This window comes from Schistocerca cancellata, chromosome 2, assembly GCF_023864275.1.
Source record: "Schistocerca cancellata isolate TAMUIC-IGC-003103 chromosome 2, iqSchCanc2.1, whole genome shotgun sequence".
Lineage (NCBI taxonomy): Eukaryota > Metazoa > Arthropoda > Insecta > Orthoptera > Acrididae > Schistocerca > Schistocerca cancellata.
In genome coordinates this window covers 127,612,204-127,634,024 of record NC_064627.1, presented here as the reverse complement: position 1 = coordinate 127,634,024, position 21,821 = coordinate 127,612,204, and the positions used below count along the sequence as shown (strand labels likewise).

At 43.6% G+C, this 21,821-nt stretch overlaps 1 protein-coding gene across 1 annotated transcript in view; it reads left to right on the top strand.

Annotated features, from left to right (window-relative positions):
• Positions 1-21,821, top strand: part of LOC126151719 (Down syndrome cell adhesion molecule-like protein Dscam2) — a 179,371-nt gene that overhangs the window by 97,007 nt on the left and 60,543 nt on the right. The window contains exons 8-10 of the mRNA XM_049915963.1: positions 5,464-5,627; positions 17,620-17,725; positions 20,450-20,607. Of these exons, the coding sequence (XP_049771920.1) occupies positions 5,464-5,627; positions 17,620-17,725; positions 20,450-20,607 (428 nt within the window). The remainder of the gene's footprint in view (positions 1-5,463; positions 5,628-17,619; positions 17,726-20,449; positions 20,608-21,821) is intronic.

The window sequence follows — 21,821 nt, the reverse complement described above, 5'->3', positions numbered from 1 at the left end:
GAGGTCCTGGTGAGAGATTTCGCCTGATGTTATGCAGCCCACATTACAGAACTGTCATACGGTTCCCACTGCGCGACAATTCTCGGTTGCAATCTGCAGAGGCCATGAAAATGATCCTGCTGCGTTTTCGATGGGAAGTGTTTGATCGACCGTACTACTGCCCGTAATTGGCTCCCTCTGTGTTTCGTCTCTGCTCACATTAACTAATATCTATGAAGACAACATTTTCGCACAGACAACGAGCTATAGATGAGCGTAGAGAATTGGCGAGAAGCACAGGCGGCTGCCTTCTATGAATCGGGTATTGGAAAGTTGTTACAACGCTACGACAAATGTCTAAGTCGGAGTGGTGACTATGTAGAGCAGTGGCTGGAAGCCCTACCTAACTGTTGCAGATAAAATACACTCCTGGAAATTGAAATAAGAACACCGTGAATTCATTGTCCCAGAAAGGGGAAACTTTATTGACACATTCCTGGGGTCAGATACATCACATGATCACACTGACAGAACCACAGGCACATAGACACAGGCAACAGAGCATGCACAATGTCGGCACTAGTACAGTGTATATCCGCCTTTAGCAGCAATGCAGGCGGCTATTATCCCATGGAGACGATCGTAGAGATGCTGGATGTAGTCCTGTGGAACGGCTTGCCATGCTATTTCCACTTGGCGCCTCAGTTGGACCAGCGTTCGTGCTGGACGTGCAGACCGCGTGAGACGACGCTTCATCCAGTCCCATACATGCTCAATGGGGGACACATCCGGAGATCTTGCTGGCCAGGGTAGTTGACTTACACCTTCTAGAGCACGTTGGGTGGCACGGGATACATGCGGACGTGCATTGTCCTGTTGGAACAGCAAGTTCCCTTGCCGGTCTAGGAATGGTAGAACGATGGGTTCGATGACGGTTTGGATGTACCGTGCACTATTCAGTGTCCCCTCGACGATCACCAGTGGTGTACGGCCAGTGTAGGAGATCGCTCCCCACACCATGATGCCGGGTGTTGGCCCTGTGTGCCTCGGTCGTATGCAGTCCTGATTGTGGCGCTCACCTGCACGGCGCCAAACACGCATACGACCATCATTGGCACCAAGGCAGAAGCGACTCTCATCGCTGAAGACGACACGTCTCCATTCGTCCCTCCATTCACGCCTGTCGCGACACCACTGAAGGCGGGCTGCACGATGTTGGGGCGTGAGCGGAAGACGGCCTAACGGTGTGCGGGACCGTAGCCCAGCTTCATGGAGACGGTTGCGAATGGTCCTCGCCGATACCCCAGGAGCAACAGTGTCCCTAATTTGCTGGGAAGTGGCGGTGCGGTCCCCTACGGCACTGCGTAGGATCCTACGGTCTTGGCGTGCATCCGTGCATCGCTGCGGTCCGGTCCCAGGTCGACGGGCACGTACACCTTCCGCCGACCACTGGCGACAACATCGATGTACTGTGGAGACCTCACGCCGCACGTGTTGAGCAATTCGGCGGTACGTCCACCCGGCCTCCCGCACGCCCACTATACGCCCTCGCTCAAAGTCCGTCAACTGCACATACGGTTCACGTCCACGCTGTCGCGGCATGCTACCAGTGTTAAAGACTGCGATGGAGCTCCGTATGCCACTGACACTGACGGCGGCGGTGCACAAATGCTGCGCAGCTAGCGCCATTCGACGGCCAACACCGCGGTTCCTGGTGTGTCCGCTGTGCCGTGCGTGTGATCATTGCTTGTACAGCCCTCTCGCAGTGTCCGGAGCAAGTATGGCGGGTGTGACACACCGGTGTCAATGTGTTCTTTTTTCCATTTCCAGGAGTGTATTTCTGATTATCAGAGTGGTTTCCATTTCGCAATAAATCGGAACTTACTTTATGGACAGCCCCCGTATTTATTTTGGGTGATACTGATCCAAACATTACATATGTAACAGTTAACGTTTTGGACAAAACTATTTTAACAATAGGAAACTTTATTGAGTTACAGACAGCTCTTACAGTTATAGACAAGGTCAGCAAGTTTCACTAACATATCCCATTTTAAATAACTGACATTGTCGGCTGAGCTGAGGAGCAAGCAATGAATTCAACCATGCTCGCCGTCCAATATGGGGTGTCTAGGAATTCTTCCAACTTGGTTCGCTATACAATAACATCAAACAAATCGTATTAATGAGTTTTATTACAAAAAAGTAAAAGACAGTGATGTGTTGGCGAATGTGCCAACACCTTGTAGATAGAGGAGGCTGAAATGCACGCTATCTAACGCAGACGGGCGTGAAGTCTGGAACAGTATACGTTATGAATGCACTAAAGAAAAGTACGTAGCTTCTTTAATACTTAACTTTAATTCCATCATTGTGGTACATCGCTCTTGACTATACAAATGAGACTCTCTCCAGAAATGGTTTATGGCGCCTTGCTTGGTCGTAGCCATGGACTTAGCTGAAGGCTATTCTGTCTCTCGGCAAATGAGAGAATGGCTTTGTCAGTGTAGTCGCTAGCAAAGTCGTCGTACAACTGGGGCGAGTGCTAGTCCGTCTCTCTAGACCTGCCATGTGATGGCGCTAGGTCTGCGATTACTGACAGTGGCGACACGCGGGTCCGACATGTACTAATGGACCGCGGCCGATTTAAAGCTACCACCTAGCAAGTGTGGTGTCTGGCGGTGACACCACAGACAGTATTTAACTTTAACAGTTGCACAGAACTGTCGCAAGCAAAGGGCGTCATACAAGATAAGGAATCTCTTCAGAGTAACAATTCACAAGTCTGCGTTACATAAAGTGCACAAGTGAAGTAGCGAGCGTTGACGCTTCTATCCAAGTCGCTAGTCTTGAAGCGGCTATTCAACTGGGCGACCCGAGTCGGGCGGTACTTATGTCGTCTTCACATAGGGGCCACTGCTGTCGCGTTGTCGTCCTGAAGGGAGGCCCAGTCAGCGTCCGATTGTCTGTCATCTTCCCCCTGCCATCTCTACTCTATCGTTCCTGACTGGCGCGCCAGCGCTTGGCTTTAAGCCGCAACATGAAGTTTTTTATGGCCTTGATCGTGTGTAGGTACTCTGGATTACTAGTTTCGACAGGATTAAGGGTGCGATTTTCAGATCCATAGTGTACGGCTTATGATCATGCTCTGCGATAAACCACCCGTTTGTTTTCGTGTCACCGTAACGGACTCATAATAAAAAGAGAGTAGAACTTTACAAAAAGGTCTCCTCATGGCAAGACAGTCACACAAGTGTAGCTCATCAAGAAGTGCCGAATGTGTCTGCCGGCAGCCAACCTAGACACATGCGGCGCTTCTTGACCACACTTTTATTCTGTGTCTTGCCACAAGGACATAGCTATATTTTTTTAATGTATCTTTATGCCGTGTACTTACGTCTTGATGGAAGATCGACATTCAGTCACAAACTAAAGTAAGCTATTGCTTTTTCTAACAATTTATTTTCGAAACAATCTTTCAGATGATTAAATAAAGATGAACTGTTGTAGATTAAACGACTATGTCAAAACACGTTTGGGGTGTAGTCAAGATCTTTGTGTTTGATGAAGGTCTACTTCCACATAAACGAAATGAGTTAGTTACGAGTTCGATAGATGATCTGAACGAGTCCTTTATAGAAACGATGTGAAAAGAGTAAGTCTGCAGGATACGTTGTAATGTTGATGCATTAATTTGTTCTTAAAGCGGTGCTGATATTCAAGACAATAAAAGCGGGTTAAAAGCCGTGAGCTGTCTGAGGAAGTTAACCTTGCATTACTAAGCAACTGTTTCACCAGGTATCCAGTCTATTTTACCAAATTCCCAACCAAACTAACATTAATTATAATCTTTTAACAGTCATCTTCCGACAACCGGTGATGTATATATAAAAAGAGAATTTAAATAAAAAGAAACAAATCACTTCATATGTGGACATTTATTTTAACATTGATCATTTTTCCATTAAAATTTCAGCATATTAAACTTGATTCATAACTAAACTGGTGCCTTATTTAGGATTGTGAAAACATTTGTAATCTTACGGAACACATCAAATATGGAGCCAAGATTGGGAGACTGCATACAACACTGCATTCATAAAATCACACACGAAGAACGTTGAAACTTATGCAAGAGGAAATTAGCCACAACCAACCGATTCAATTTTCACCCAAAGAAGTTACGTTCGTAGCGCAACCCTGTCCGTCATGAAATTACCACACACTGGTATACTAAATTCATACTAACTCTCTGTGAAATCTTCCCGATAAGTATAGCTAAGGGCTACTTTGATGATTACACCACATGCTTCACGTGGTCGACTTGGTTTACACAAAGAGAGTAACTCCACAATAATTTTGATAATTAAAATAAATTACATCGAAACGCAATTTACAAAAGAAAAACCTCGAACTGGTTATTATCGTCTTACTATTAACCTGATGGGTCAAACAATTGTATAAGCACGTGGTACTGGTCTCACAAAGTACACCCCACGTGGGTTGAACATAAAGAAAAGTTGCTATATTGAAAAATATTGCCAAGACGAGACGTTATAATCTCACGCACATTCGCATTTAAGATTGATGATCTTAGTTAGAGTTACGGACCCTCAACACGTGGTTCCACTTTACTCACAAAGTAGTGACAAAACAACTACTGGAAGATATTCTGAACTCCACACTCGAATTACACTGCGTTGCAATTTAATATAACATTAGATATTTTAGATCTAAATCTGAAATAAAGGTGATTAAATTTTTAGTTAGGCTGAACTTAAGAAATCCATTGTCCTACGGACTTCGCAGCGACGCACTTAGCCGGAGATTTTACCACTTCAGACGCTCGCCACGGACAGATGACCTGGGCCCCTACCGAGCGTGCTTCACAGATACAAACGGAAGTGACCAGAGAGGCAGCTTCCTACACCAACATGACAAGGGACGGACAGGACCATACTAAGAACAGAAACCTCTTTGCTTTTAGAAAGCATAGATACCTGTTCCGACGTCGGTCCTACTGTTCTCTAGCAGACAGGCTTGTCTGCTACCATCAAGGAAGCAACTAGAAATACATTTGCTCATTCATTCTTTCACACAGAAGGGAAGTGGGATGACAGTATCTTATCATATACAGTATATAAAAGAAAGCAGATGTAGGTTCCGTATGAGACTGTGTGACATGAATTAGATATAAACTGTGTTTTAAAGTGTAGTGGTGTGACAGATCGTTCTTGATTATGTGTAAAAGTAGCGCGTTCGACTGCTCAGTCGCCTCCCAGTTAGAGTCAGAAACACCACAGTAAATTTAGAAGTGGAATGTATGCCGTAAGTGACAACAGTTTTAAGAAATTAACATGAAAGGAATCCAACAAAGACCTTTCAACATATACGTGATTTGTGCTAACATGAATGGCGTACAGTGACTTAGTGAAATAATGGGAAGCGCTTCCGTAACCTGGGCGACCCCGCGGCGTGTTGCAGCGCCGCTGTCGGCCTACGTGGCGCCGCAGCAGCAGACGGCGGACGTGGGGCGGACCGCGCAGCTCAACTGCTCCACCGAGGGCCACCCCCAGCTGGCCGTCTCCTGGCTCAAGGACGGCCGGCCGCTGCACACCTCCAGCAGGGTCAGGCTGCTAACCCCGCAGGTAAACGTCGCTCCCTACACCATACTGCGACCTGCCTCCTCCAAGTTACCAGTATCAATCTTTTTGTAACACTCAACCAAATACTGGAGATAGAAGAGTGATAAAACATCCGTGGACATTCCAGAAGACACCAGTGTTGTTCTCAACAGTCTGCAACAAAAAAGTTGAAGCTGCACTCTCATAACATCAATTCAGGTATGGGAAAACTGAGCCCTCAGAGAAAGAGTATTGGCATGGGCGAGGCAGCTAAGTCATAAGACCCCTTGTATCTCCCCAACCGTAATAAATACAAAGATACCGTTCGAACAGTGAATTTTTTTATTACAGAGATATGAGACCATCTTTGCTTTTTTTAAATGGAACCCTATGTTAAATTTTAGCGTAACACGATGGGCTTAAAAAGACGGTTTCAAATATGTGTGTATCATAATATTTAGGCCAATAGTTTTTGAGACACAGATATGTTCTCATATCGTGTTCGTCCTTCGAAGCGGCGTTGTCCAATGCGACCTTTCCTGTCGTGTACAGTACATGGTGAACGTTGCGAGTCCGTCCTTATAGTGCTCAGAGCCATTTGAACCATTATGAAGAATGATAAAACATGCGTGGACATTAGTGCTCAGAGCCATTTGAACCATTATGAAGAATGATAAAACATCCGTGGACATTCCAGAAGACACCAGTGTTGTTCTCAACAGTCGGCAACAAAAAAGTTGAAGCTGCACTCTCATAACATCAATTCAGGTATGGGAAAACTGAGCTCTCAGAGAAAGAGTATTGGCATGGGCGAGGCAGCTAAGTCATAACACCCCTTGTATCTCCCCAACCGTAATAAATACAAAGATACCGTTTGAACAGCGAATTTTTTATTACAGAGATATGAGATCATCTTTGCTTTTTTTTAAATGGAACCCTATGTTAAATTTTAGCGTAACATGATGGGCTTAAAAAGACGGTTTCAAATATGCGTATATCATAATATTTAGGCCAATAGTTTTTGAGACACAGATATGTTCTCGTATCGTGTTCGTCCTTCGAAGCGGCGTTGTCCAATGCGACCTTTCCTGTCGTGTACAGTACATGGTGAACGTTGCGAGTCCGTCCTTATACAAACGCGCCCATTTACCCGACAATAGTAATACATACTGCGATATTTTGCGCAAAAATTAACTGATGATGTCGCGCAAATATTATTCAGATATTTGACAATTGTGATACCAAAATAGCAGATAACATACAGTATTAAAATATTACAAGATGTTAATACGTTTTAAGTAACAGAAATACAAATGTAAATGAGGAGGCCCTAACTGATCACAATTATTTCGTACGTATATATTTTTTATTTTAAAATATTTACTATTGATCACAATACGAATACAATAGACACAAAGATGCAAAATACATACTGCACATGATGCAAATCTTTACTGAAGCATGTACTCAAAATGCTTCCACTCTGCTGCACTTCACATTTGTAGTCGCCGTTCGAATGATATCTGAATGGCTGCGAGGGTGTCACGTGAAATATCAGCTCACGCATCTGTGATAGGTCGCTTCATATCGTCTGGCGTAGTTGGTGTTTGAGAATACACTTTATGTTTGATTGCTCCCCACAGAAAAAAAGTCAAGAGGGGTAAAATCAGGATACCGGGCCGGCCACTTCACTTTAGCACGTCGTCCTGTCCAACAGTCCGGGAACTTTTCATTTAACAGCTCTGTAGCCACACGGGAAGACAGAGCAGGACAGCCGTCATGTTGGAACCACATGCAGTGACGCGTAGTTAAGTGTTCCTCTTCCAGCAAAATGGGCAGAACGTTTCGCAGGAACTGTGCATAGTTATTGCCATTTAGTATACCTGGAATGACGTACAGCTCCACAGCGACATTTCCGACGATGCCGCACCACACGTGAACACTCCACGGTTGCTGATGCTGTACCTGTCGAAGCCAATGAGGGTTCTCTACTGACCAGTAATGCATATTATGCAAATTCACATTACCGTGGTTGGTGAAAGTCGCTTCATCAGTAAAAAGCACCCGTTGAAAAGACGTTGGATCATCTTGTAGGCGCAGCAGAGCAAACCGGCAAAATTGCTGGCGCAGTCCGAAATCCACACCGGAGAGTGCTTGATGTAATGAGAGGTGAAACGGGTGAAATCTATGCTGGTGCAATATGCGTAGAACACTTCTCTGACTTATATCACATTCCGAGGCGATACGTCGCGACGAAACAGTAGGGTCGTTATGCGCCAACACTAGAACGTCTTCTTCATGTACCTCGCCAGTTGCTGTTTTCCGCCTTGTCCTCTGTATGGCGTTCCATGATCCAGATTCAAGTAGTTTCTTCCAAATACGTGCAAGAAAATGGCGCGTAGGACGCTCACGATCAGGATACAGCTCTCCATATCGCTTTATTGCTCTAACAGAATTTCTTGTGCTTTCACCACACGCTGTCCGCCCCAGTAGCTGAGTGGTCAGCGTGACGGATTGCCGTCCTCCGGGCCCGGGTTCGATTCCCGGCTGGGTCGGAGATTTTCTCCGCTCAGGGACTGGGTGTTGTGTTGTGTTCATCATCATTTCATCCCCATCCGGCGTGCAGGTCGCCCAATGTGGCGCCGAATGTAATAAGACCTGCGCCAAGGCGGCCGGACCTGCCCCGCGAGGGGCCTCCCGGCCAATGACGCCAAACGCTCATTTCCATTCCATTTACCACACGCTAGAATAATATTTAACTTTTCTTCGTTGGTGTACATGTCTGCTCCAAGAAACTGCGACGGTAATGCGATTTCTCGTTACCGCAGCAGCACATTTATACTCTTCTCCTACCCTATACCTCGTGCGTCACCTTGCGGCGTTATCGAGAAATAGAAAAACCTTCCCTGTTAAGTTCCTCAGTGGTCAACAGGAAAGGTCGCATTGGACAACGCCGCTTCGAAGAACAAATACGATATGGGAACATATGTGTGTCACAAAAACTATTCGTCTAAGTATTATGATATACACATATTTGAAACCGTCTTTTTAAGCCCATCATGTTACGCTAAAATTTAACATAGGGTTCCGTTTAAAAAACCAAAGATGGCCTAATATCTCTGTACTAAAAAAATAGCACAAACACGAAATGTGATATATTCAAGTAGCCCTTGTCCCTGAAATTCACTGTCCAAACGGCATCTTTGTATCTATTACGGTTGCTGAGATACAAGGGGTGTTATGACTTAGCTGTGTCTGTGTGTGAAAAAAGTAGGAACGGGTTACAAATACCAACAACTAATACGAAACATATTCAAAATCGAGATGGTGATTATTGGTGGGCACACAAGGAAAAGATCAGACTTTGAAAAGAGTTCAGAAGTTCGGCAAGGATGTGGTACAATCCTTCTCACTCTTAGCCCATAACATTGCTAATAACAAGAAGACAAACTGCTCGTGAACAATGATGTCGGTGACTTATGGACGTACTAGGCAAATCCATTTCATTGAGAGAGCTAAGGTGAGCTTATTCCACCTTTGAAGAACGCCAGTCTCGTACTGGTTCCACCACAACCGTTAGCACTGTCGTGCTGTAAACCAATAATGTATTGTTTCTCAGATATTTGAGGTAATCTACCATTAATCACGGAGAAAAGAATGCCATCATGGTGAGTCTATTGCAAATAAGCACCGTGAAAATTACGAGTCTCTCATATTAACTAACACAATGAATTCCAAAATGTAAAACATTAAGATCATAACTCACACGGAGATCTCTGCTGTATCTTGTCCAAGCGCCGACCGTCTCTCTTGTTGCGCTATAAATCTTCTACACAACGTCATACTGCTTCTCAATAGGGTATTTGACGTTTTTACGGTAATTGTCTTAAATGATTAATTGTGTCGTTCTATGCTCCTAAAACACTTCTTTCCTCTTGAATTTCAGTATATTTTCATGAAAACGGAAATGAAATTCAAATAATTTTAAAGCCCACTAAAACGCTCCATTCGAGTCATGTGATGCCTGTGACGTCACTAGCTAGCTCGCTTTTCCTGCTGCCATAATGCCAATTCGCACTGATGTCTTCTTTTGGAATTTACGTTTCGGAAAATGGGTCACAAATCGTGTGCAGTACCATATGTACAAATACATCTATAAAATCTCCTGAAAAAATGTTTTTGAGTATTCCAGGGAATGAGAAGCTACCTAAAATGTAGTTGCATTCTACCGGAAAATTTGCCACCACGTCGACGCGTAAGTTCACTAACTTAATTAAAGGGTGTTGCACTGCGAAGTTAACATTAATTACCTCAGTGGTATGCTCTCCCACTGTCACAACGAAGGATAGCGTCATTCAACGAAATTAAAGTCGTAGTGAAAATTGTCATTCTTCCCACGTACACCTGAATTATTCGGAAGCTGAGTTGTGCACCGACACGGTAGCTTAGCGTGTTCCGTCAAAGGGTTATTTGTCCTCAGTACGTGAATGCATGAACTTGATCAAGTGTCACTGGACATCCGCCCCTAACAAATGTGACGAACAGTAACGAACAATATGAGATTTAAAAACAAACCGAAAATGTTTTGCCGGCCGTGGTGGCCAAGCGGTTAAAGGCGCTACAGTCTGGAACCGCGCGGCCGATACGGTAGCAGGTTCGAATCCTGCCTCGGGCATGGATGTGTGTGATGTCCTTAGGGTAGTTAGGTTTAAGTAGCTCTAAGTTCTAGGGGACTGATGACCTTAGCAGTTAAGTCCCATAGTGCTCAGAGCCATTTGATTTTTTGAAAATGTTTTTAGAGTGGTAGACCCTCGAATTTTATAAGATGATGTCCATAGATCACTGGTTCTAATCTAAGACGAAAGAACATTCTAATTGATTTGTAAAACGACTTGACAGTCCTCTCACATGAAAACCAAATTACACTTACAGGACTCCACCACACCGATCGTAAACAGAAGATTATTGTGTTTGCCTTGGTGTTGACATGCGCTTCTATTTGCAATCGGTGTTCACACACATTACGTTGAAAAAGATATTTTCTAGTTAATGTGACCACACACTTTTTACTTTATTAGAAACAATGTTTTTATCTTCGCACTGTCCAGCTAGGATCCTCGTTAAAATTCTTGCAGCTTCAACTTCTTACGTAAAGATGAAGTAACTCTACTTCGGACGCTAACGTTACTTAACGTTCACAAACATCACAGTCCTTAGGTTTGTGTCACCTACATGCTGTACACGCTCTGTATCTATGCGAATAACCTCAGCGTCCTAAACCTCGTTGTATTGTGGGCGTAGGTGATGTATTCACTACTAGCAGTGCTTTCTAAAAAGTAAACTGTTTCCTCGCAAAGTAAATGCATTTGTTCTCTGTTGTCCATTTCTTAGTCCAACAATAATGTGAAGCTATACATAATAGAGCCCACAATTGCAACAACTGTTACAATCAGTTCCTGCTAACGCTGTTTTCGTATTTCTTGTAAAATTAGTAAAAAATATGTGCCCCCTCCAGGATTCGAACATGGAACCTCTTTATCTGCAACCGGATGAGCTATGTCTTTTTTTTTTTTAATCTCATTTTGCTCGATATTCTTTGTTGGGTTTGTTCGGTGCGGACGTCACATGAGACCCATTCAGGTTCATCAATGATCCATACACTCAGTTTTTTTGATTGCAGAGGGCAGCCATCCCTCTGACCGAACACGCCGAGCTACCGTGCCGGCTGCTTTCCGTTGTGTCACGCCACGGAACGCCTTCCGGATGCAATAACTCTGCTGAGTGTCGTCTACAAAGTGAATCGGCACTATGTTTTGCCAAGAATAATTACATTGTTCTTTGAATCGTAGCTCATGACTGACAGTCGACAATCTAGTTATAATATAGGGACCCATTTGCAGAAGCTCTATAATTCCTTAGTCTTCAGGGAGTTTAATAATGTTGCGGTGAGCAGAGAAAACTATGTCCGTTGTTGCACATATCACCGCTGTACATGGATGGGGCATAAACACATCAATTTTTCCAAGGCTTCCACTATTAGCGTTCACAAAATTCCCTTCTATCGCTACTTAAAAGTTGTAATGGCGTTTTCCATCACTATTTGCAGAAGATGTACGTAAAAACCTCTTAACTTCGGCTAACGCTCCTGTTACAGACGTATACATCTGTGACGTCACCAGAGCGTGGCCAATAACAGAGCGTTACATATCACGTGACCAGATTTTGATATTTTACGATTTTTAAGCTTTAATTACATACAAAAACAAATATTTTATGAGAATATTGCCCATAAATGCTGTATAAATGTATAATCAATAAAAATAACAGCAATCCGAACAATATTTTAACATAGGAAAACAGCCTATTCTTCGTACACTCTCGAATGACTCCTACCAAACGATTCACGTAGCAAACATCGAAGAGGAGCAGGAGATTAGTGTTTAACGTTCCGTCGACAACGAGGTCATTAGAGACTGAACAGAAGGTCAGTTTGGGGAAAGGCGGGAAAGGAAAACGGCCTTGCCTTTTCAAAGGAACTATCCCGGAATTTTCCTGAAGCGATTTAGGTACATAACGGAAGACCTGAGTCGGCATGGCCGGTCGCGGGTTTGAACCGTCGTCCTCCCGAACGCGAGTCCAGTCCGCTAACCACTGCGCCACCTAGCTCGGCCATAACTCGGACATTATTGCATAGTAATAATGACTTTATTACAGCCATTGATGATAGACATCCCTGACATATTCTGTACAAAAAATAAGTTACCATATTAATATTTTTCTTTCTCAGTCACTAGTCACCACTCCACGAAGTCGTTTCCTATGCCAATGTCTTCGTCTCACAGTAGCACTTGGTCGCTTCGTCTTCAATTATTTGTTCGATGTATTCTAATCTCTCTCAGTTTTACCCTCCACAGTTTCATCTGGTATCATAAAAATTATTCCCTGATGTCTTAACACTCGTCCCGTCGTCCTGTCCCTTCTTCTTCTCAATATTTTCCATTTGTTTATGTATTTGCTGAATCTGAGGAAAATTCATTCCTAATCAGTCCACCTAATTTGCAACATCCTTCTACAGCACGACATTTAAAAGCTTTGCCATTTTCTTCTCCGATTTTCTCAAAATCCATGATACACTACTTTCCAATTCTGTGATCCAAGCGCACATTCTCAGGAATTTCCTCCTCAAATTTAGGCCTGCAGTTGATACTAGTTGAAGTCTTTCGGCCACGAATGCTCTCTCTATGCTCTATGTTTGTCCATCCAACTTCTGTGATTGTCCTTTTTGGAGTAGTCTTTACATCTCCAATTGAACTACCTACCATGAAACACATTATCGCACTAGCTGTAGCTTCAGAGAACTTCAAACGCACCTCATCTTCCTTCAGTACTCTAGCATCCCCCTTCCTTCCACACAATTAGTTCATGAGCCCACACGAATTGTAAATGCTTGCGAAAACACACTTGAGCTCTTAGCCACAAATAATCCTGATCTAATATAGAGCGTCATGACTAATACAGGGTCATTGTAGCGAGGCTCAAAACCATATCAACCAAAACCACTAAAAATAAAAGCAAAATATATCTATTTAAGACAGCAGATAAAAATTCGCTTGATGCCTTCCTAAGATTGAGTCTCCATTCCTTAAAAGCTAATTATGTAATAAGTGTACACCAGATACGGCTCAAATACAAAGATACAGTATCGACAGCAATACTGTAGACAGATTAATACCGCATAAGTTAATAGGAGACGGGACTGATCCACAATGGTGCACAAAACACATCAGAACACTGTTGCAAAAGCAACGAAAAAAGCATGACAAATTCAGAAGAACGTAAAATCCCCAAGACTGGCTTTCACGGAAGCTCAAAATTTAGTGCGGACGTCAATGTGAGATGCTTTTAATAGTTTCCGCAATGAAATATTGTCTCAAAATATGGTAGAAAACCCAAAGAGATTCTGGTCGTATGTAAAGTACACCAGTGGCAAAAAACAGTCAATACCGTCACTGCGTGATAGCGATGGAAATGTTAGCGATGAATGTGGCACTAAAGTGGAGTTAATAAATATAGTTTTCCGTAATTCCCTCACGAAAGAAGACGACGTAAATATTCCAGAATTCGAAACCAGAACAGTTTTTAGCATGAGTGACATACAAGTAAATATCTTAGGTGTTGCGAAACAACTCAAATCACTTAAGAAAGGCAAGTCTTCCGATCCAGATGGTATACCAATCAGGTTCCTGTCAGAGTATGCAGACACAATAGCGCCTTTCTTAGCAATCGTATACAACCGCTCACTTGGCGAAAGGTCTTTACCTAAAGACTGGCAAAGTAGCACAGGTAACACCAATTTTCAATAAGGGAAATAAGAGTAACCCATTGAATTACAGACCCATATCACTGACCTTAATTTGCAGTAGGATTTTGGAGCATATACTTCACTCGAACATTATGAATCACCTTGAAGAAGATGACTTATTGATACATAGCCAACATGGATTCAGAAAATATCGTTCCTGTGCAACACAGTTAGCTCTTTATTCCCATGAAGTAATAAGTGCTGTCGACAAGGGATCTCAGATCGATTCCATATTCCTAGATTTCCAGAAGGCTTTTGGTACCATTTCTCACAAGCGACTATTAATCAAAATGCGTGCATATGGAGTTGTGTGACTGCATTCGTGATTTCCTCTCACAGAGGTCACAGTTCGTAGTGATATACGGTAAATCATCGAGTAGAACAGAAGTGATATCTGGCGTTCCGCAATGTAGTGTCATAGGCCCTCTGCTGTTCCTGATTTAAATAAATGATCTAGGTGATAATCTGAGCATCCCCTTACATTTTTTTGCAGATGGCGCTGTAATTTACCGGCCAGTAAAATCAGCAGATGATCAATTCCAATTACAAAAATAGAGAGAAAATTTCTGTATGGTGAGAAAAGTGGCAATAAGCACTAAACAAAGAAAAGTGCGAGGTCTTCCACAAGGGTACTAAAAGAAATCCGATAAATTTTGGGTATACGATAAATCGCACAAATCTAAGGGCTGTCAATTGGACTAAATACGTATAAATTACAATTACGTGCAACTTAAATTCGAAAGACCACATAGATAATATTGTGGGGAAGGTGACACAAAAACTGCGCTTTGTTGGCAGAACACTTAGAAGATGCGACAAACCCACTAAAGAGACAGCCTACATTACACTTGTCCGTCCTCTGCTGGAATACTGCTGCGCGGTATGGGATGCTTACCAGGAAGGATTAATGGAGTTCATAGAAAAAGTGCGAAGAAGGGCAACTCGTTTCGTGTTAACGCGCAATAGGGGTGAGAGTTGTGGCGGCAGTCACTGAAACAAAGGTGGCTTTCTTTGCGGCGAGATCTATTTACGAAATTTCGATCACCAGCTTTCTCTTCCGAATGAGTAAATATATTGTTGACACCCACCTACGTAGGGAGAAATGATCATCATAAATCAGAGCTCGAACGGAAAGATTTAGGTGTTCCTTTTTCCCACGCGCCATTTGAGAGTGGAATGGTAGAGAATTAGTATGAAAATGGTTCGATGAACCCTGTGCCAGGCACTTAAGTGTGAATTGCAGAGTAACCATGTGGATGTAGACAGTGATTCTTCTGTGCGTTTCTCTTAAGCTCCAGTCTACTCTTCATTATTACAAAATTCTCTCTCTTTGCTACTATCTAACCTATATCCTCCTACAACTCGTCTTCTATTCCCTCCCCTACTACCGTGTTTCAATCCACCATGATTATTAGATTTTCATCTCCTTTTACACACTCAATTACCCGTTTAATTTCCTCATATACTCTTTCTACTTCTTCATCTCGGCATGTATAACTGAACCACTACTGATGACGCTGGTTTGCTGGGGATTCTGATGAGCATATTTCTATCACTGAAACGTTCACAGTCACTCAGTACTTTCCTGTTCGTAACGAATCCTACATAAGTTACATCCGGCGCTGCTGCTGTTGAAATAACCCTACATTCGCGTGACCATAAAATCTTACCTTTTTTACAGTTCACTTTAGTAACCTCCACTGTTTGATTTGTATTTCCCTTTTCAGATTTTCTAGCTTTCCTGTAACACACAGACTTCTGACATTCCACGCTATCGAGCGCGGTGGCGCAGTGGTTAGCATACTGGACTCGCACTGGGGAGGACGTCGGTTCACAACCCATGTCCGGCCATCCTGATTTAGGTTTTATCGTGATTGCCCTAAATCGCTTCAGGCAAATGCCAGGATGGTTCCTTTGAAAAGGTACGGCCCAGTTCCTTCCTCACCCTTATCTAATTCGATGGGACCGATGATATCGCTGTATGGTCCCCTCCTCAAAATTAACCAACCAACCATAGCACGCTCCAGCTCCTAGAATGTCATCCCGTTGTTGGCTATTCCATCATTTTCTCATTATCACCTCCCCCTTGGCTGTTCCAACCGAAAAACTTCGTGTGTCGGCTAGTTCAGAACCCTTTTTTTTTGGCTCTGAGCACTATGGGACTTAACATCTTAGGTCATCAGTCCCCTAGAACATAGAACTACTTAAACCTAACTAACCTAAGGACATCACACACATCCATGCCCGAGGCAGGATTCGAACCTGCGACCGTAGCTGCCCCGCGGTTCCGGACTGGAGCGCCTAGAACCGCACGGCCACCGCGGCCGGCTCAGAACCCTTTGCTAATGAAAACATCATCAAGATACTTTTTCAGTTACAGCCTATATATCGTGTAGGTATACATTATGTGTCTGTAATGTAGTGGTTTCTATTGCCTTCTGCATCCTCATGTTGACAATTGCTAATTATTCCGCCTTTTAGGGGTAGTCTGCTACCGCAATGAAAAGTGGTTGCTATGCTATGTTCGAGTTCAGTGTTAGCTGTGTGCTGCATAGTCACGTCGATTAAATATGTAGGCGTAACGTTGCAAAGCGACGTGACACGAAACGAGCTTGTAGTGTCCGCTGTCGGGAAGGACAAACGTAGGAGCCTGCGCGGCAATACTGACCCTATGTCCTTTCTTAGAAGACAGCCTATGGAAAGGCGAAATTAGTTTACAGTTTATGCAAACTTGAGTAAGTTTTTGACAGTGATGACCCGAATATACTTTTTGACTCGAATATACTTTTTGTCGTTCTGAAGATAGTAGGGGTAAAAAGGGAGCTAAATATAGTGACAGCTTGTACAGACACCAGACAGCAGTTATAGAATCTAGAGGCATGAAAGGGAGGCATGGTTGAGATGAGAGTGATACAGCGCTGTGCCCTACCCCAATGGTATTCGATCTGTATATTGAGCAAACAGTAAAGAAAACCAAAACAAAAAGTTGGAGTAGCAATTAAAGTTCATGGAGAAACAACAAATACTTAGAGGTTTGCCAGCGACATTGTAATTCTGTCAGAGACAGCAAAGGACTTGGAAGAACAGTTCAACGAAATGGACATCAACAAACACAAAACAGAGGCAATGGATTGTTGTCGAAGTAAGGTGGTACAAATCGATATAGGTTACAGCATTCATTCAGAGATGAAGAGGCTTGCACAAGACAGTAGCAGGTAGGGCTTAGTAGCTTGGAGAGCTTCATCAAACCAGTCTTCGGACTGAGGAACACAGCGACAACAGGGAAGACAAATTGCTTTGTTTATTGGAAGAATTCCAGGGAAGTAGAGCCCATCTTATCGACTCCGGTGCGGTACTTTCTGGAGTCGTGAATATCGTTACCTCATTTAGGTACTTGGAATAGATATCTACAAATAATCAAATAATCTTCTTTGATATTGTTCCACTATACATAATTCATCTGTTTTCATAATCGATAAAAGTAGAAAACAGTAAGCATCAATAGGTAGTTCTTGCCAAACTTTCGACATCTGTGACAGAAACTTATACTGTGATGTGGTACACTGATCAAACACGTTGCTTAACCTGAGTTTGCGCGCTCACTCTAAAATGACATTTTTCTTTAAATTCATTGTTCTCTACTTCACTTTTCAGACATTGCGCATCGAACACGTGGAGCAGCATGATGCAGGGATGTACCAATGTGTGGTCTCCAACAATGACGAGACTGCTCAAGGAACAGCACAGATCTCACTGGGAGGTAAGTCTACTGCAAATCGTTGGTATACGTGACATAGTGGCTTCCTTGTCACTGTTAGTCTTGCTAGTAACGCGGTCTCCTTGTGGCGTTTTTACCTATATTCAAAACGCCCTGGGTCCCGAATTCCATCCCAGCCACTGGTGGCCGAGGTCTTCCGCTATAAAGAATCAGCATCGTGCTACCAACGACAGACTTGCATGCCACACTCTTGCCCCTGAAGTTGGAAACTATCAAAGCGGAGGCACCCATAGGAAAATGATGGAATTACCAACGAAACTATAACATTCTGCAGGTCAGAGCGTGGAATGTCAGAATTTTTAATGTGGTAGGCAAGATAGAAAAATATGAAACGGGAAATGCAAATGGTCATTCGATAGTGGAGGTCAGTGAAATGAAATAGAAAGAAGACAGGGATTTCTGGTTAAATAAACATTACTTAAAATGGACTGTAGTAGAAAATGGTATAAGAGGAATTGGATTCGTTGTGAATGGAAAAATAGGGCAGAAATTAGTTACTGTGAACAGTTTGGTGATAGGATCGTTCTCAGAATCGACGGCAAACCAAATCCAACAACATTCCTTCAGGTGCATATGCCAACGTCTCAAGAGGAAGGTGAAGAGGTAGAGATAGTATGTAACGAAGATGAACGGGTAATTTAATATGTAAAGAGACATGAAAATCTGCTGGCAATGCTCATCGTGGATTGTAACTCGTTGTTAAGCGAAGGAATAGGCCCGCTGTTGTTGTGTGGTACGTCCGCTGTTGTTTGCTGTCTACATAAATGATCTTTTGGATAGGGTGGATGGCAATATGCAGCTGTTTGCTGATTATGCTGTGGTGTACGGGAAGGTGTCGTCGTTGAGTGACTGTAGGAGGATACAAGATGACTTGGACAGGATTTGTGATTGGTGTAAAGAACGGCAGCTAACTCTAAATATAGATAAATGTAAATTAATGCAGATGAATAGGAAAAATAATCCTGTAATGTTTGAATACTCCATTAGTAGTGTAGAGATTGACACAGTCACGTCGATTAAATATTTGGGCGTAACACTGCAGAGCGATATGAAGTGGGACAAGCATGTAATGGAGTTGTGGGGAAGGCGGATGATCGTCTTCGGTTTATTGGTAGAATTGTGGGAAGATGTGGTTCATCTGTAAAGGAGAGCGCTTATAAGACACTATTACGAGCTATTCTTGAGTACTGCTCGAGCATTTGGGATCCCTATCAGGTCGGATTGAGGGAGGACATAGAAACAATTCAGAGGCGGGCAGCTAGATTTGTTACTGCTGGGTTTGATCATCACGCGAGTGTAACGGAAATGCTTCAGGAACTCGGGTGGGAGTCTCTAAGAGGAAAGGAGGCGTTCTTTTCGTGAATCGCTACTGAGGAAATTTAGAGAACCAGCATTTGAGGCTGACTGCAGTACAATTTTACTGCAGCCAACTTACATTTCGCGGAAAGACCACAAAGATAAGGTAAGAGAGATTAGGACTCGTACAGAGGCATATAGGCAGTCATTTTTCCCTCGTTCTGTTTGGGAGTGGAACAGGGAGAGAAGATGATAGTTGTGGTACGAGGTACCCTCCGCCACGCACCGTATGGTGGATTGTGGAGTATGTATGTACAGGGTGATTCAAAAAGAATACCACAACTTTAGGAATTTAAAACTCTGCAACGACAAAAGGCAGAGCTAAGCACTATCTGTCGGCGAATTAAGGGAGCTATAAAGTTTCATTTAGTTGTACATTTGTTCGCTTGAGGCGCTGTTGACTAGGCGTCAGCGTCAGTTGATGCTAAGATGGCGACCGCTCAACAGAAAGCTTTTTGTGTTATTGAGTACGGCAGAAGTGAATCGACGACAGTTGTTCAGCGTGCATTTCGAACGAAGTATGGTGTTAAACCTCCTGATAGGTGGTGTATTAAACGTTGGTATAAACATTTTACAGAGAATGGGTGTTTGTGCAGCCTGTGACAGAGCACTTCATCACTGGCCTCCAAGAAGCCCTGATCTTACCACCTGCGATTTTTTCTTATGGGGGTATGTTAAGGATATGGTGTTTCGGCCACCTCTCCCAGCCACCATTGATGATTTGAAACGAGAAATAACAGCAGCTATCCAAACTGTTACGCCCGATATGCTACAGAGAGTGAGGAACGAGTTGGAGTATCGGGTTGATATTGCTCGAGTGTCTGGAGGGGGCCATATTGAACATCTCTGAACTTGTTTTTGAGTGAAAAAAAAAACTTTTTTAAATACTCTTTGTAATGATGTATAACAGAAGGTTATATTATGTTTCTTTCATTAAATACACATTTTTAAAGTTGTGGTATTCTTTTTGAATCACCCTGTAGATGTAGAAAGAGTTACTGCAAGCGAAACATCGTGCCAGCCACGGCACTCAGTGATTTTGACACCTGTTGACGATGGCCGCGACAGCTGTCAAAAGTTCGAGTGTTTTATTCGAAGTGACGCGGCTTGGAAACCTAGATGATTTTACTAAATTTGGCCTATGACAAGGGGCTGGCACAGGACAGGAAATCATGGTAGGCTACATCAAACCAGTCAGGTGACACACAAAAAATTGGGACCAAGTAAGAAACTATGAGAGGAACACTGAAACATTTTAAGGAATTAGTTATGGGCATAGACACCACTATATTGAGCGGTAGTGAGTGCTTATTCAAGGCAGCCCGTCCAGCCTGCATTTTACCTGTGCAGATGCGGCGCCAGTGCTGGTGAAGACGTTCGGCGCGGCGACGTTGACGCCAGGTTCCGCGTGGTCTGCAGAGTGCGAGGCCGCTGGCTCCCCGCTGCCCTCCGTGTCCTGGCGGCGAGACGGGAACGCCCTCGCCACCTCACAGCAGCACACGCTGCAGGTCAGTCCCACACGGCCTGCTAAGTGCAACACCTAGACACGCGGAGAATTTGAAACAAATTCGCTGAAAGAGAATATTTTGGCATCAGCTGTGTTAGGTCACCTATTAATGAAATATGAAAATCTGTGCCGCACGGGAACTTAAATCTGGATTTCCCCCTTACCACGAGTGGTCACTTTAACCACTTCGACTGTCTCCCTTCTAGCCTCCAGGCCGACCCAAACTTCCAGGTGTCACACCATATACTTCTCTATACCCTAGTCCCATACATTCATCACTATATACTCGCAGCTTTACTCTGTATTCCCATACCGGTGATCGCGCGTCCGGCCATCCTGATTTAGGTTTTCCGTGGTTTCCCTAAATCACTGCAAGCAAATGCTGGGATGGTTCCTTTGGAAGGACACGGCCGACTTCCTTCCCCCATCCTTCCCTAATCCGATGAGGCCGATGACCTCGCTGTTTGGTCTCTGCCCCCAAACAACCCAACACAACCCATACTGGTGAAAAGGAGACTATGAGTAATCAATGCCCTTGATACTATCATTTTTTGCCCGTCTCGGCATGTAACGTAGTGACGATCACAAAGTTTGCATTAGAATACCGTACAGTGTAGAATAGGCATGCCAATCAGACAAAATCGCAGTGAGCACTGTGGCAATCATTCCAGCGACAGACCAGGTTGAAGTTACCCATTTGGTGAAACATCGTGGGCTGCTGCGTGAAGAAGTCCGCAACTGCCTGCTACACATCCTCGTCCGATAGGAATCGTCGGCCTTTCAAATCTTTTTTCTTTAAGGAACTGAAGGAAGTGATGAGTAATAGAGGGCGGGTGTTCCAATGTCTCCCACTTGAGTTGGTGTAATTTCTGGATTACATCAGTCAAATTGGGAGGTGCATTATCAAAAAGTAGTAGCACCTCTTGGCGCACCATTCCACAATGGTGCTTTCCGACAGACATGCTACCCACACACATTCTCCATTCTCCGATTAATGTCTACCGGTGTTTGTCCTTCTGCAACCAAGGAAACAGCACGTTGGTCCTGTTTGGGTTCTTATCGTTATAACGTCGCCATAGTTTTCGTTTTCGTATTTATCTCGCGCAGGTCGGAAAGATACGAAAGCCACACCAGTCCCTTGCTTACATATCGGTGCTTATACACCCGCATAGCAGGCGCGCGACATTGCAGCAACGCCTTGAAACGGAATGTTTT